This window comes from Tympanuchus pallidicinctus, unplaced genomic scaffold, assembly GCF_026119805.1.
Source record: "Tympanuchus pallidicinctus isolate F22 unplaced genomic scaffold, pur_lepc_1.0 scaffold22, whole genome shotgun sequence".
Lineage (NCBI taxonomy): Eukaryota > Metazoa > Chordata > Aves > Galliformes > Phasianidae > Tympanuchus > Tympanuchus pallidicinctus.
This window is the reverse complement of record NW_026294739.1, coordinates 7,723,351-7,739,911: the sequence shown is the minus strand read 5'-3', so window position 1 is coordinate 7,739,911 and position 16,561 is coordinate 7,723,351. Positions and strand designations below refer to the sequence as shown.

Sequence of the window (16,561 nt, the reverse complement as noted above, 5' to 3'; positions counted from 1 at the left end):
CAAGAATGATTCTCCAATGATTGTTAAAAAGAGAATACTCTTTGAACTTTTGTAGGTATAAAGGTTCTGGGCTGTTGTGGTTTTGTGGTGGTGTGATTTATTTAAAAATAAAAACAAAAAAGTGACAAGTAATATATAAAATAAGTGTCCGAAGTAATTTTCACTTTAGAATTCTGTTTGACCCAAAAGGGAGTATCTTAAGAGGCTGACCTGGGGAAAAGTTAAATATTTAATTATAATGGTGCTATCAATGTGTCTTGCCACAAAGTTGAATGCCTGGTGAAGCTGAAGAAGACTTACAGCCATGTTGCACGTGCTTTGGCAGAGCTCATCCAGAGCCCAATTAGTATTTACCCCCAACCATCTCATGAAGATGTCCTAAGGAGGAGTCAGTATATCAGTTTCTCCTGTTCAACACCAGGTTGTTCAGATGATGTACTCCTGGAGAGGGGACATAAACTAACCCATGGTTAACAGAGAGAGATAGTGGGATTTGCTTTGAATTTAAAATTTCTAATACACGTTAATTAGACTGTCTAAAGATCATTCCTTTAAGTGAGATGGTGAGTTCCTAAGAAACACTACTACTTCCTTGAGTAATTCTTGAATGGCTTCTTTAAGTAACCACAAATGAATAAATTCTTCAGCGATGTAGGACTTCAGGATCATTTAACCTGAATGGATTGTATGGACAGTAGTTGTCAACTTTTTGCACAAAATTCTTTTTCCCCACCGCCCTGAATATGTTGCTTATGTCTAAATCCCACATGTATCATATATGTTTAGCAAGGTGTTCATGTGATTTTTACGATGCTTCCCCCTTCTACACTCTGTTGTTTTAGCTTTAAGTACAGATAGTGCAACCCTTAAAAATGATGGTAAAAATCTGATAGTTCAGCTAAAAGAAATGGTTCGTTTCACGTCTGTGGACTTCACGCTGCAATTGTGAACTTCAAACTGTGGTAATTTGAGGGCAATTACTTGTATCTAGGTTTCATACATTCACAGAGATTGGTACAGATTAATGGGAAACACACAGCTAAATAGTGCAGAACATTCCTGGCTTGAATCTGCAGGGGGAAAAAAAATTAATAAGATCTGTCCTCTTGTTGCAGTGTGTTTTCTCCTTAAACTTGCTTAGTGGCTCTGTGGATGCAGTTAACGGGTGCTTAGCCTGATCTCTCTGATGTCCTGTACTTAGGAAGGGAAGTGATTTTGACAACTTCATTCATTTTACGTAGATAAGGCTTAATTCCAAAAATACCTTCTTTAAGTTGTCGATTTAAAATAAAGTAAATCAGCCTGTTCAACAAGAGTAATTAAAATACTTAATCTGTCAGTAGCCTATTACAGCAAGAGATTTAGGGCAACTGTAGACGTTTACAAACAGAAATGAAATTTCCCATGCTTCCTAACAGTGCAGAACGTAGAGGGCATTGCAGAACCTCTACTCGTAGATCTGATCTAGCCTACATCTATTACTGCTGTTTTTACAACTTAAAATTTTAAATCAGTAAAAAATGTTTATACTTTTTTTTTTTTTGAAGGGTTTACTGGATTTGAAGAGTAGGTTTGACCGCTTTCTTCAAGAATCTTTCAATAACGACCGACTCTTCAAACAGACTATTGCGGGTGACTTTGAATATTTCCTCAACCTCAACTCTAGGTCTCCAGAGTACCTCTCATTATTTATTGATGATAAGCTGAAAAAAGGAGTCAAGGGAGTAAGTATAAATTAAATTAAAAGATCCTACTGTTTTCTGTGCAATCTTGGATCAAATTAAACTAAGGTAATGTTCTGAGAATGATTTTTGTATTAAGGTAAATGGCACTGCTGCCTTTTTCCAACAAAGAAAATGTCCGTAAGGCACATCTGAGCCCATAACACTTTAGGGCTAAACTCACATAAGGCACACAAGGATATCTCGGGATGTGTAGCTTGACCTCCATCTCAGTCCCTTAGATTGTATTAAATTCTGCGACTTTTTTGGAAACTGTTCAGTTCCTTAAGTATGTTTATAGTTCAGTAGTTGTTCCCAATGCCTAATGATTCTCTTGCAAAGTAACTCCCTTGGTTAGCCAGTCAAATAATCAATACTATTTATTTATAAAAATAAGTGATCATTTTATTTGTTGTGGCACTAGACAGGCTTTGCAAAGTCAATCTCAAAATGTGAAAATCTTCATTCTAAGCTGACTTTCCATATTATTAGTTGCTGATGCTGGTTTATAGTTGTGCTCCTTTTCTAATTCTTTTTTTAATGCTTCAAAATGTATGGTCATCAGGACAGTTTCACTGTTTTATCAGGAGTTTTAACCATTCATTGCTCCCTCATCATTGCTTCTTCCTACATTTTTGATTGTTATTTTCTCCCTTTTACTGGGTTTGGGCACTGTTCTTTTGGCTCAGTTGTTCATATGTGAGACCAATTTTGTTATGTTCCTTCTAGGCTATTCTTACACCATCTACTTGGTGTGAATTGCTTAAAGTAGGTAGGCTGTATATGACATCCGTCCTGGAAGACTAAAACCAGTATATTATTTCTTCTACAGCTAACAGAGCAAGAAGTAGAAACTATCTTGGATAAAGCAATGGTTTTATTTAGGTTTATGCAAGAGAAAGATGTTTTTGAGCGGTATTATAAGCAGCACTTGGCAAGAAGACTTCTTACAAACAAGAGTGTTTCGGATGACTCTGAGAAAAACATGATATCTAAATTAAAGGTAAGGCAATATTTGTATACTTTTTGCTTCATTTATTTCATAAATTTCATAAATATGATTTCTTTGGCCTTACATAAAGGTTATATATGTAAGCTGCACCTTGCAGTTAAATACAGATTTGATTTTTGAAGCCCTAACAGAAAATTATGAAGTGTTATTCTGAAACAGTATGTAGAAATAAAAAGAAGGAAATGCTGGAAAACATCTGGAAGTGGTGTAAATTCACAGTGGGTATTTGATGGCATTCATTTTTGTTAAATTGTACTATATCCTTCTTCAGATCAGCAGTAGCGTTCAATTCCTTTTTGATGTAGTTCGAGGTTGATTGAAAAAAGGACTTCATACCTGTGTTTGGAAACGTTTTGCTTACTTCTCTTGGTTTACTTTATTCTGGTTGCAAGAGTGACCAAGAGACTGAGAAGGTAAAATCTAAAGATAAGCAATCCTTGAAGCAGCTTCTAATGCAGCTTCTGCCCCTGTGGTATGTGAAGTGTCCAGGGGATTTTTGAACCTGTCTGATTTGGTTGTAAAAATCAAACTTCCCTGATTCTCAGTTTTTGACCTTTGTATTCTCACCCATGAACGAATGAAATTTGTTTGAATTGGATTTCTCCAGATTATCAAAATTAATTAATTCCCAGTTACCTTTCCACTTCTTCCCACCTGGTGCAGGTGAGAATACACAGGGCATACTTCTTTAGCAAGATGAGTCAATGGATTGAGACTGCTGTCTTTTCTCATGGATTTGCCCAGATATGGCAATAGTGTAGATAACATGCTGGCCTTTACCATATATGTGAAGCTGTGCTTTAGAAGTGTACAGAAAGTCCTGACTGTCCAGTGGAAATGCATATATTTGCCTGTATGTCTATAGATGTGCATGTCACAGATTGAAGAAACATCTGTGATCTTCCTTTGTACCCTGCAGTAGCCCTCGAAAGTGATGTATACTTAAGATAAAAATCTTTGCGCATCAAAAACTAGTATTTTCTCATCATCATGTTACAAAACAGGTTAATTCATAGGCATTGGTCTATTAAGCTTTCACCAATGTTTTAGGTGATAAAAATGCAGAAATTGTCAAAAAAAGAAAAAAAAAAACTGGAATGGGCGAGAAGGGAGGGAAAGTTTCAATTTGTGCAGGTTTAGATATGAAAAATGAAAGTTATTTTGGGGTGTTTGTTATAAAGTTCTGGAAGTAATGGAAGTAAGAGTCCAAGTAACCACATGTATGGAAATAGCATTTTTATGAGACATAAACTCTAGCTGTTGGGTTCATGTATCAGATCTCTTCCATAGCCCTGGCACAATGAGTGATGTTGTGTGTTTCAGACTGAATGTGGATGTCAGTTCACATCTAAACTGGAAGGAATGTTCAGGGACATGAGCATCTCAAACACGACGATGGATGAGTTCAGGCAACATCTGCAGTCGACTGGGGTAAGAGCACAGCTCCTGTGTGCTTCTTCTTTCACTTCATGCAAAGCACAGACCTTCGTCCAGGCGTGTGCATTTTTTTGTTAGCGTTCTCATGTGAGAAGAAGGATTTGGTTAGCATCCTCAAATTAAATTTCTTATAGTGGTTCTCATCTCGTAAACTCTGTTAGTGTTTCCCGAAATAGAAAAGCCATTTCAAAGGCTGATGTACAGCCCAAACAGAACCAATTTCGCTGCATAGAATCCCGTTCCGGCTCCATTGCGCCTCCGTTGCTGCGCGGTCCCTCCTCCGCCGGCCTCCTTCCTCGTGGCCGCCAGGGGGCGCGGTGCGGCCGCCTTCCCGGCTGCTCGCTGGGGGCGTGCGGGCATTTGTGCCTGACAGCGGCGGGGCGGTTTCAGCAGAGGTGGTGGAGGCACACGTGGACAGATACAGGTGTTTGTGGGCGGGCATCTTTACTGCAGCTTTGTTCTTTAGAATCGAATGGTGTTTTCCTTCTAGAATGGTTAAAACACGAACATCAAGAAAAAATTTTTAGAGCACTCCCACTTTTTTGTGAGACTTCTACATAGGATTCTTTGATGTTGAAGACAACCTGACAGTTTTACTTTGAGTTAATGTATGATATCTGTATTTCCATCTTAACTATGTACAGCCAGTAAGGTAAAGTTCAACTGTTAACATCTATTCTGCTAGGTCTCATTTGAGACTGTCTTATTCTTGGCAAGGGATGAGCAGTTTGCCCAAGGGCTGCCTTTTGTTCAGCCTCATTGCCTTTTAATGACACTTTTGGAATATTTGTTTATGATGGAAGCAGAGATGTTTCTGTTGGTGTTCATAATATTTGAGATAAAATAAATCTATTGCTTTCTTTGTTTTTAAGTATTGCTGTTAACATCCAGGTGTTTTTGCATTCTGTAGGAAATAGTCAATCCTACTCCTTTTTAAACAATTTGTATAGCTCAGATATGTGCAGTGCCTCCTAGAGGAATCAGAAATCTACTCGACTCTAAATAATCTGACCTGCAAAGTCTCCTGCTGTCCCGACATATGGGTAGTGCCAAGGTCTATTTAAGTAATGATTGATTTCATGTCATTAAGGGGAAAGCTAAGCACAAGGGAAAGCCCAGGATAACATTACTCATAATTCTGTGCAATTCTGAAACCTTAAATTGTTAAGAGTGTTTTTTTTGTTTTTTTAAGACTAGATCACTTTAAGGCACTTTCCATTTGTTCATATCATTTTTGCAATGAAGAGATGGAAAAGTGAAAGGCTTACAGAACTTTCCTGGGTCTGCTGAGTAAAATGTCTGATATGCAGCATTCTAAATTTACACTGTGTTGTAATCTGACTGAGACTGAAAACCTCAGGGAAAGGTTGCCACTTGAACTAGAATGATTTCAGTTCCTGATAAAGACACTTCCTTTATTTTCCTGTCTCTGTTGATCACCTTTCCCTATACTCTCTCTAAAGCGAAAATTGTTTGAAGCTTCTCTGTAGATGATTTATAGATTAGTTTTCTGCATTTAAATGGCAATTTTAATTATCTTGTGAGCCTTATAGCATTGATAATACAGAATTGGAAGCAAGGCACTAATGCTGACTACAGAACAAGCTCCATACTGGTCTTTGCATGCTTTTCCAAACTGTTGTGCTATAGCCTTAACTAAATTCATTTTGAGAGGATATTTCTCTCTGAGTAGCTTGGCATTAATCTAGATTTTTCAGAAATTTCCTAGGCACAAGTTTGGTGATGCACGAAAGCGTTTGACACATACGCAGTACAAAATTTACTGTATACAAGTGAGTGCTGCTCTGTTATTTAGCACTGGAAGTTTCTGAAATGATGGGATATTTCTTGACGGTCTAAAATATAGCATGCTCTATTTGTATTTAACAATTTATAACCATTTGGGTATGTTATACTTTGCTTTTCTTGTCCCTCATTTGTGTTCTTTGAAGGTACTAGCTAACACCTACCAGAGCTGAAAATGCTCACCTTTAAGTTTAATAAAGTGAGTTGAGATACCTGTAAGGATAATGCCACATGATAGGCTAGAAGTTTATCTCCTACTAATGGAAACTAATCCACTTTGTGGATCCGTGTTTCACCTGTACAATGTTTTGTAAGCAGTGCTGAGTATTTATTGGTAATGGCTGTCTTCAGAGAAAGTACATATGTTCTGTGTGTGAAAGTAACTGTTCACATAACAGCATGGAGGCAAATAGTAGGAGGAGCTTGCTGTTACTTAACATCAGATAATTTGGTATTTTTATTTGCTTCCAGAGGCTACTTAGAAATTTGTGTCTTTACAACCTAGCTTTACTATACATAGTCAAAAGGGCAAAGACTATTTAGAAAGAACTGTTCTATATATTGTGAATTCCATTTGTGATCACAGGTATTTCACTCTTAGTTAGTCGTTAATAGAAGTCTGTAAATGCCCCAGGGGAATGGCGTGGAGGTTTCTGGCATATCTCCTAACATTCTGGTGGTGATGAGTTCATTTGTTCGGTGTTGGTAAAACAATGTTTATAGATTTATATTCCATCTTTTCCATAACTGTGCAAGTTCTGTACTTTCTACGTGATAGAAAAAAACAGTGAAGCATGATCTTTTAAAGCAATGAATGTTTTCTTCCAATTATAGGTCTCATTAGGTGGCGTTGATCTTACAGTGCGGGTCCTCACAACAGGTTACTGGCCAACCCAGTCAGCCACACCAAAGTGCAACATCCCTCCAGCTCCCCGACATGCTTTTGAAATATTTAGAAGGTATGTATTAAAACAGGCTTTGAGGTAGAGGTTTTAAGAGCAAACTTTTTCTTAACTTAACTTACAGGTACGTTTTACCATTAAAACAAAAGACGTGCCATCTTACCATTCTTTTTCATTTGATGCAGAAATTGAGAATACAAGAATTTGTATTTTTAGACTTGAGGCTTTGGGAGTTCTTAATGTGAATTCTAATGCAGTGCTTTGAAAAAGGAGGAGTTAGAAATTTCCTTAATTGCAATGGAAAGTGCACATAATTACTAAGCTTCTACTAAGTAGTTTCCACTTCATACATAATTTACGTGTTGTATTTAAGTTTTCAATTCATTTATATTGCAGATTTTATTTAGCCAAACACAGTGGACGACAGCTGACACTCCAGCATCACATGGGTTCTGCAGATCTCAATGCCACTTTTTATGGGCCAGTTAAAAAGGTGAAGTATGAAGGTTATGAGAGTGTTGCATTTTAGCATTTAGAATAAAACCTAAGCAAGTGCACAGTTGTATTAATTCCATAATTTTATAAAATAAGCTTGCCTGTTGATAATATTAGCAAAAAGTGCCTTTCATCCCTTCTATATTCTTCCTTTGTAAATGTTTGAAAACGTTTTCTTCTTCTAAATCTGACTTTCATGTGTTGCAAATCATCCCTTTTAGTTCCTTGCAGAAAAGTAATTTGGATCTTGAAGGAAATTTAGTGTTCTGCAGGTTTTTTGGCTGGAATAATCAAAAGCAAAATGAAATTTATCTTTAGACTAATTTTTGTTAGTGTGAAGACGTACTTTTAAGCAAAGTCTACTCTGCTTTTCATATTTAGAGTGCTAGCAATGTAGACATTTTTCCAAATGTGTATAATACTTCATGTTTATGTATACAAGAAAAATCTGGAAGCTACTCAGGTGGCGGAGCAGGTGCCCATGGAGGCTCTGGGGTTTGTTCTTGGGAAATGCTCAGTATTTGACTGGATGGAGTCTCGAGTGTCCTGTTCTGTATGGCCTGGCTGTGAGCAGTGGCTGGACCATGCAACTTAGCAAGGTGCCTCCATCCTAAAGAAATCTGCTGTGATTGTAAGGTCACCTACTAGAGAGAGATTCTTTTTATGCCACCAGACATATGCCATTCGATGGCATCTATGGACTGAGCTCCAAGATAACTTTCATCATGTAACTTCCATCTTACTGAGGAGATATTCTGGAGTGAAGAATGAACTGATGGTAGTTCTGTTATTTTTAAAATAGGAAGATGGCTCCGAGGTTGGCGTTGGAGGTGCCCAAGTAACTGGCTCAAATACACGGAAGCACATATTGCAGGTGTCCACTTTCCAGATGACAATATTAATGCTCTTTAACAACAGAGAAAAATACACCTTTGAGGTATGAATTGTTTTTTTTTTCTTACCTGTCTTTCAGATAACCTATTTTAGGCTTTCTAGTTCTATTAACTAGGTATTTGAGGAGCACAAACACCACACTTCTCATTCCACTGGAGTATGGGTCAGGCTGATAAATGCAGGAACAGATCAGCACCACTGCTTTATTGCTATATTCACTGCTAAATATTTATTAAACAGTTCCAGAAGAGGATGTCATTTGGGAATGGAAGTTTTCAGGGCAGTTGAAAAGGGTTGTTGACTATGGTTATTCCTTGGCTGTAGGAGACAAGCTGAAGCTGGAATGCAGCAGGTGGCTCTGCTTGCTCAGTTTCTTTGAGTAACTGAATCTATAGGCCCAGGGATTTTTGTCATTGCTTTTTAAGCAGTTAAATTGTTTAAACTGGCATTCTGGAGTGAGCTGTAGTTTATCCCTTCTCTCATGGTGAACCAGAAAGGACGATAAAGAAGTTCCAAAGAGATTCCTAATATAGAGATTGGAGGGGCATTACTAGGGAATGTTGAAGCTCATAAAAGGTGGTGGAGAATGCTTTGGGAGTGCATTCTTCTAGCCTGCTATTATGAGGATGTTTATTTGAAATAGTTGGGATTGAGAAAGGCAGAGTTTGCTTAGAATCTCTTAAATAATATGTACAGTTTGCAAAAGAGTGTTTGGGAGCTCAGAAAGTCCTGTGTTTTGTCAGTGCACTGCAGGAGCATTACAGCTTTGAGTACTTCCTCAGAGAGAACTTAAAAAGAAAGGAGAATTTAACAGCTAGGTTAACAGCTTGGTTTTCCTAATTGAAATTGGACTAATAGCTACATTATTTTATAAGTGTATTATTTTGAGTTTTTTTATGAATAGAGCCTCATTTATATATGAATAAATAATACTTGGCACTGACAAATACGACTGTGACGCGTGCACTAAATCATAGTTAATTTTACTAAGGCTAGATAATAGAGAACTGTCTGCAAGTGTTTAGATTGTATGTGTTTGTTTTCTCATGTTCAGGAGTTTTTAAGCTGTTTTTATGTCAGCCTTGAACTAAAACATTAAGAAGGCATACTATGTTTGTTTGGCTTCTTTGGTGAAGTACGTGGGAGTTGTCTTTCAGCAGAAAAGCTTATGAAAATCTAAGAGTAGATTGAATTTTGTCTGTCTTCACTGACTATTGAATACCACGATTAATTACCAAGCGCTGCCGTATGCTGCTGTTCTCTCCTGTGAAGTTACTGCTTTTACCGCAGCATAGCGTGAGAGATGACCTGCAGTGTGCTTGAGTAAGCATAAAAGCAAAGTGTTTCTGCAGCTTCACAGCTGGACAGATTAATTTTAAGTTGCTTTTGTGGTTGGAAAACCTTTGCTATTTACCGTTTTCTTTGTATTCAGTGAGATTATTAACTGGAAACTTGCTAAGATTGTGAACGGCTGTTGAACTATGTGACTGAGAGAAAAAGATTACGATGATGCAAGAATAATGTACATGGTTCTTCAGAAACGTAAAGAATCATGACATAGCAAGATTCCTTCTCCAAAATTTACGTAGTTAATGTATCTCTGTATGTCAAGGATTTGTTTACATCAACAAAGGAACAAGTGGCCATGTAGGTCTAGCTTAATGTTACTTGCTTCTAAGAGGAAGGATGTTTGTGCAAACCCTCAGAGCTTGTTCCATTTTCATTCAGTTCAGTTTCTTGTAATGGAATTTCATGTAATGCTCAGCTTTTTGTTTCTGTTTTTGCTGTTTTACAAAGCAGCTCGGTGTTTTGAAGGGTGAAATGTTTAATGATAATGCTGAAAACGAAGGGAAAATACTTAGTTCTTATTATATCTCTAGGTTTCACAAACAAGAAATACAGGTGTTGCTGGTAGAAGTAAAACTAGGGATTATTTTAACAAAGAAGTGACTCTGGATCTTAAAAACTGGCGTGCCTTTGTTCTCTTTTGCTCGTTTCTGCTTTTGAAGAATTGCAGGTTGGAGTTTGTATGAATAAAAATCCTTTTAGTCTTTTTGTCATTTCAACAACATGACTTTTTTTCCTTCTAATTTCCCTGTGTTTTTTTCCCAATAATAACCAGTTTTCATGTGTAGAATTGGACAAAGGCCATGCTTAGAATATATCCTTCGTAGGTTTCAGATGGAGCTCATTTAGTAATGTTTTTAGAACTGAAATTATGTAATAGGTACTGCTTTTGTGCACAGCTCTGTTATCTCCTTCAAAATAATGCATTTTTGGAAACGAGGGGAAAAGCATTGTAGAGCCACTAAGATGATCAGAGGGCTGGAGCACCTCTCCTATGAAGAAAGGCTGAGGGAACAGGGCTTGTTGAGCTTGGAGAAGAGAAGGCTCTGGGGAGACCTCATTGCAGCCCTCCAGTGCATGAAGGGAGCATATAAACAAAAGGGGGAACAGCCGTTTACCAGGGTGGGGAGGACATAGGGGGTTGGTTTTAAATTAAGACAGGGGAGATTAAGGTTGGATATTAGGAGGAAGTTTTTCACACAGAGGGTGGTGATGCACTGGAACAGGCTGCCCAAAGAGGCTGTGGATGCCCCATCCCTGGAGGCATTCAAGGCCAGGCTGGATCGGCTCTGCACAGCCTGGGCTGCTGGTTTGTGACCCTGCACTTAGCAGGGGGGTTGGAACTTGATGATCATTGTGGTCCTTTTCAACCCTAGCCTTTCTGTGATTTTCCTCTGTCTTACATCAATTGTATAAGCGCATCTAGAAAAATGGTATGTCACAGACTGAGGGGAAAGGAGAGCAGAGGACCATCTGTTATTCCCATTTGTATTCAGAGCTACATTTTTTTTTGTCCAACTTGAACTTTTTGCCTTCTTCTGAGGGAGCATATTGCAGTACAGTTCTTCCTGTGCTTCTGATTTCTAAGCTTGCTTATGATTTCTGAAATGTTTTGCATGTGTTAATGGCTCAGTTGGAAAGATACAGCATGGAAAAAAAAAAACTTTGTTTTGCTTTCATCAAGAGCAAAGAACACATTTACTTGTGATAGCAACTCAATTATGAAAGGATGGCTTTTAGTTGTAGGCTTCCAAACATTAATTTCTGATGAACGTGTTAGAGGCATTATGTGAAGCTTAAGCTGGATTTGGTTTATAGTCTCTACAGTTATCTAAGTCCTCAGGTTGTAAGTGCTGTCTTCATTTGCTTGGTTGAATTTATCTGATTGATCCATTTTAGTAAGAATTTTTGGTGTGACCATCTAAGGGATTGCATCTTTGATTTCTTATTTTCTTTAATACTGCTTTGTGCTGAATCTGGAAAAAAAAATTGTGACAATTGTTTTAAGTAAAGCAACAGATAAATAGTTTGAGTTGCTTGTGAAAAGGCATTGTTGATGTCAGCAAATAATTTAACTGTGGGTACACATCACTTCAAATACTGTGAATATTTCTGAATGTACTCTTCTAAGAATACTCTTAAGAATACTTAATGTTTTCCAATCACCCACAGGCAGTAAATATCAAAAATAGTGAGATTTGGTCATGTTAGACTTCTGGAATTTCTAGCTCATTCAAAGCAATTTAAAAAGATGTGCAAAAAAAGTTTGACATCAAATAAAGTTATCATTACACATGGGATATTGGGTGCATAGTTGGAAAATAGAGGCATGTTATCTGTCCGAGCTTTGCTGAGATCTGGTTGTGAGATGCTGAATGGGAAATGCTTTGCAGTTAATGACAGTCTTGGCAGCCAGTATATGAAAAATATTACTTGTTCTCAGCGGTGTATGACCACAGGAGGATTATTTTGACCATTACAATAAAATCTGAGTGCACAGAAGAAATAAACATGATAGAACTCGGCTGTACTCTGAAGCTTGGCTTTCTGATCACTGTTCAAAGAACTGAAGTTCTGTACAAGTTCTGTTCTGCCTCTTAAGCACGGAGGGATGTTGCGGTTGTTTTGAGTTTGACTTGTGTGCCATGAGAATGGGGAGTGTAGGTGGACAACAGAAGAGCTGGGTTTTGCTCTTGGATCAGGTGATGGGGAAGCTGGTGAAGTGGCAGTTCTGGTGGCAATTACATGTACGACGACTGTTTTTCTGTCTGGTAGTTTAGTCTTCAGCTGCCAGGTGTCCCTTAAGAGTCTGAATGGGAATGTGAACTGGAGATGTTTGCAGTTTCTAAAAGTCTAATAATGAACTTCTAACGAATGTGAGCTCATTGACTGAGTTAAATTTGGAGAAGCCTTCCCCTAAAGCATATGAAGACATCGCTCTGCATCCAATATACTTTGCTTACTAACTTGTGATTGCTGCTTTATGGACTTGAAGGATGGATGTTTTAAGCAGTCACTGCTGTTGTCTGCAAAATGTGATACTTAGTTCTGCACTAGCTGTAAACTGATGAGGATGTTTTTCTTCAGGAAATTCAACAAGAAACTGACATCCCTGAAAGAGAACTGGTCAGAGCCCTACAGTCCCTTGCGTGTGGCAAACCAACACAGCGTGTTCTCACAAAAGAGCCCAAATCGAAAGAAATAGAAAATGGACATATATTTACAGTGAATGATCAGTTCACATCTAAACTACACAGAGTGAAGATTCAGACAGGTAAGTGGCTTTTTATATTATCTTGTCTTTAAAGTGTTTTGTCTTAGAATGTTATTTTGTAAGCTTGATGTCCGTAGGAGCAGAAGGAAACAAGTCGTATTTCTTTGTTGTTGATGCTTGTGGAGCCAGGAGTTGGATTCAATCCTAATAGGTCTTTTCCAACTTGAGGTATTCTATGATTTGGTAAATCTGTGATTCCAGTTGCATCCAAACAAGAATTTTAAAATGGAAGTGTGGAAGTGATAGTTAATAAGCCTTCTGCTTTTCAAAGTGTGTAGTTCCTTTTAAGATAAAAGGAAATGTTAAAAGAGAAATTTGAGTAGTAAAATTAAAAATATTGGGCTACTGACTGATTCATAAAAAAAGAAGATAGCCTCAGGTGTGTAAATTGTTGTACTGCTGTGAAATTGAGTAAAAACTTTATCACATGACATAGCAGAGTTTATTTCCATACAGCAGTTAGCTGCAGTGTCTTTAGGCCATGATTTGAGTGGAGTTAACAAATGAGAGCAACTGATTGGCGTGACACAGCTTTACCAGCTCAGTGAAGAGCTGGTTTATGTTACACATAAGTCATACTGGTATCTTTAGTTCAGAAAGCTCTCTGGAAATATTTTCTGACTTGTAGTACTGCTGTAGATGCTCTTCCAAGTATTTTGCAAAATAACTTTGTAATTTTAGTTCATCAAAGATTTTCTGAAGCTATGGGTCTTGGTACGTAAAATACACGCCATTATTGGCATTTTAGTTGTCTTTTCATGCAGTGCTGGAATTCATGTGCTGTTTGCTGTGCATAATGCAGCTTTGGGCTTCTGTTTAGCCTGCGATGTCCTGGGATGTAAGTGTGTAAATCCAGGGCTGCATACCGTTATTATGTATATAATATGTAACAACATATTAGTATGTTGTTACACTGAGTATATCCTGCTGCTGGAGCAATAGCTGGGCTGTCCTCATATGCATGCACAGTGCTGTGCTCTCAGCATGCTCACCACATCTGGAGAATTTCTCTGGTGAGCAAGAGTGCAGCAGCCAAATGAAGGGCCATGATCTCTCTGATCAGGGCCCAAAACATCACTGGCAGAATTGAACAGGAGTCTGTGACAACTGTCGGAATTTTGGTGTAGTTCTGCTTTATTGTTTCATAAATTTCTGGGGTAGGAGAATATAGTTTGGAGTTCAAGACGGTTTAAGAGCAAATTTGATACTTCTGGTTTTGTTTCTCTTACAAAGATGACTTTTAATGTAGACCTCTTCAGAACCAATAAATACTTGGGGCTTTTGAGTGAAGTATGGGAGGGAGACAGGTAGTGGGGGCAGTGTGGGAAAAGGGATTGTTTATGATGATACTGGGGTGAAAAGGTGAGAGAAGGGCAGGAACAAAGCGTAAGTAGAAGAGAACAGAATACAAGGGTGAAACAGCTGAGATGAAAAGGATAGAGAAGGTTGGACTGTTTCATCTGACTGAGGAACTTCTTAAGTATTTAAATAGTTTATGAAGAAAGCTTTGAATCATTTGTCTGTTTTAATTAACGAATTTCTTTAAAGAGAAAAATATTTAATGGGAGCATAGGGGTGGTTGTGCCTGTAAGCAGGTCTGAGTACTGCTAAAATTTTAACATAGCAATAATTGAATAATAGATTGCTACCTTGTCAGTTGCTATCAAAATATGCCAGAAAATGCTAATATGTTCATCTGGCTGCTTTTCATAAACAAATGAGTTTGAGGATGTCAAAACTTGGGAAAGCATTTGATTTCTGAACGAAATAAATAGCAGAGCTAAAGCTTACACAGTGTTAATTTTAACTTTGCTAAGATACTTTGTTCTCTTTCTTTTTTTTCCTTTCAGTTGCTGCCAAACAAGGAGAATCTGATCCAGAAAGGAAAGAAACAAGGCAGAAAGTAGACGATGACAGAAAGCATGAGATAGAAGCTGCTATAGTTCGGATAATGAAATCTAGAAAGAAGATGCAGCACAATGTGCTAGTAGCAGAGGTATGTTTGTACATAGTTTTAGCATGGACTTCAGAATTGCTTTTGTGATTCCATTGGAAGTTACACAAGTCTAACATGGTTTTGGAGGGTTTTTGACAGATTGTGATTAATCCATCCTGTTTTTCCCATTTATCTAAAGACACCTAAATCCATACCCTGTACTCATGTGCATCTGATTTTCCTTCCTCCCTTTACTGCTATTAATATGTCATCATATTCCTTAAGTACCAATTGGCAATGAAAACCACTGTGCTTAGCATGACTTATTTTCTGTTTTTGTCTTGTTGCTAACTGTTGGGTCCAAGATTGAAAGTTTCAAGGTCTGCAGAGAAAGAGTGAGAGTGCTCATTGAGTTCTGACACCTTTGCCAATGGGAAGTGCTTTCCACTCTTGCACTCTTCCATGGTTGTGAAATTGAGTGTCTCCAGGTTGACCATTCCTCTCTCAAAATTGAGCAGGCAGCCGAAGGGAAAAAATGGTGGGAGAGTGAAGATGGATTGTTGTTTCATGGTTGTAGCCAGCCCCGCCTCTGTGCAACTTTCTGATTACTTTGATCAGTTAAGATACTTAATGATTTTGCTTGACCTGTAATTTTATGTTATTGTTTTTAACATTATGTTTTAGGTAACTCAGCAGCTGAAGGCCCGATTCTTACCAAGTCCAGTTGTTATTAAAAAACGTATTGAAGGACTTATTGAGAGAGAATATTTGGCACGAACACCTGAGGATCGCAAAGTATACACTTACGTAGCATAAAATGCGTTCAGAAAGTTTGATTTACTCTTGGACTGTACTCTTCGCATGAACTGGGAAGTTCTTTTAAATCATTAATATTAAGACGACCATCTCTTCTATTAAATTACAATACATGTTCTAGACCATTCAGATCAAGCCTTTTACTCCTTTTGAGAGTTTTCAACATGAATTGATTGAGCTTCAGGCTTTTCAACGTTATCCCTGTAGAGATCATCCTTACAATTCTTTGGGAAAATGTGAATGTGCCGCGTTTGTTTTCAATACTGTATGAAAACAGAAAAATAAAAACAAATTTAGAAAATACAGCTCATTAAAAAAATAAAATTGTTGGAATTTCATTTCCCCAGATCTTCAGTGTTGATGTAAACGTGTTTCTGTAGTGTTGCTTAGCACTTGGCGCATTGTATAAGTTGGGTTAAAAGAACAACCACAACTGGTAAGACAGAATTCCCAGTTATAGTGCTCTGCTTCAAATGTTTCTTTAACTAGCCATGTTTAATTTAAATATTTGGTAACCTTTTGGAGACCCGAGAATACGACTTGAGCATGTTTCACTCTTCCAGCTGCACTCGTTGTTTGAACAACATGAATCAGCAACTACTGGGGGCTCAGAAAAGGCCATGATAATTTTGACTTTCCCTTCTGTAATATGAGTCCTTCTAAATTATCTCTAGATTTGTTCTGGTTTCTTCATAGGAAAAAGGAAAAGATATTAGTGTGTATAAACTGTATAATAATTTTTGCTGTTGTACTCACTGCTGATGGTGGATTGTACAGGGCGATGTTTTTATTTCACTAAATGTAGACAAAATTTTAAAATAAATGGATCTAGTGTACACAAACAATTCAAGTGTGTTAGAGTACAGGGATGGCAATATTTGAAACTAAATACTGTCCTCTGGGGAAGCATACTGGGATTAT

At 37.7% G+C, this 16,561-nt stretch overlaps 2 protein-coding genes across 2 annotated transcripts in view; both read left to right on the top strand.

Moving 5' to 3' along the window:
• Positions 1 to 15,978, top strand: part of CUL3 (cullin 3) — a 49,989-nt gene extending 34,011 nt beyond the window's left edge. Inside the window, exons 8-16 of the mRNA XM_052686407.1 lie at positions 1,548 to 1,724; positions 2,554 to 2,724; positions 4,057 to 4,164; positions 6,811 to 6,935; positions 7,275 to 7,371; positions 8,176 to 8,310; positions 12,702 to 12,888; positions 14,739 to 14,884; positions 15,509 to 15,978. Of these exons, the coding sequence (XP_052542367.1) occupies positions 1,548 to 1,724; positions 2,554 to 2,724; positions 4,057 to 4,164; positions 6,811 to 6,935; positions 7,275 to 7,371; positions 8,176 to 8,310; positions 12,702 to 12,888; positions 14,739 to 14,884; positions 15,509 to 15,640 (1,278 nt within the window). The 3' untranslated portion in view covers positions 15,641 to 15,978. The remainder of the gene's footprint in view (positions 1 to 1,547; positions 1,725 to 2,553; positions 2,725 to 4,056; positions 4,165 to 6,810; positions 6,936 to 7,274; positions 7,372 to 8,175; positions 8,311 to 12,701; positions 12,889 to 14,738; positions 14,885 to 15,508) is intronic.
• Positions 1 to 16,561, top strand: part of SERPINE2 (serpin family E member 2) — a 606,689-nt gene that overhangs the window by 506,136 nt on the left and 83,992 nt on the right. The window lies entirely within an intron of this gene.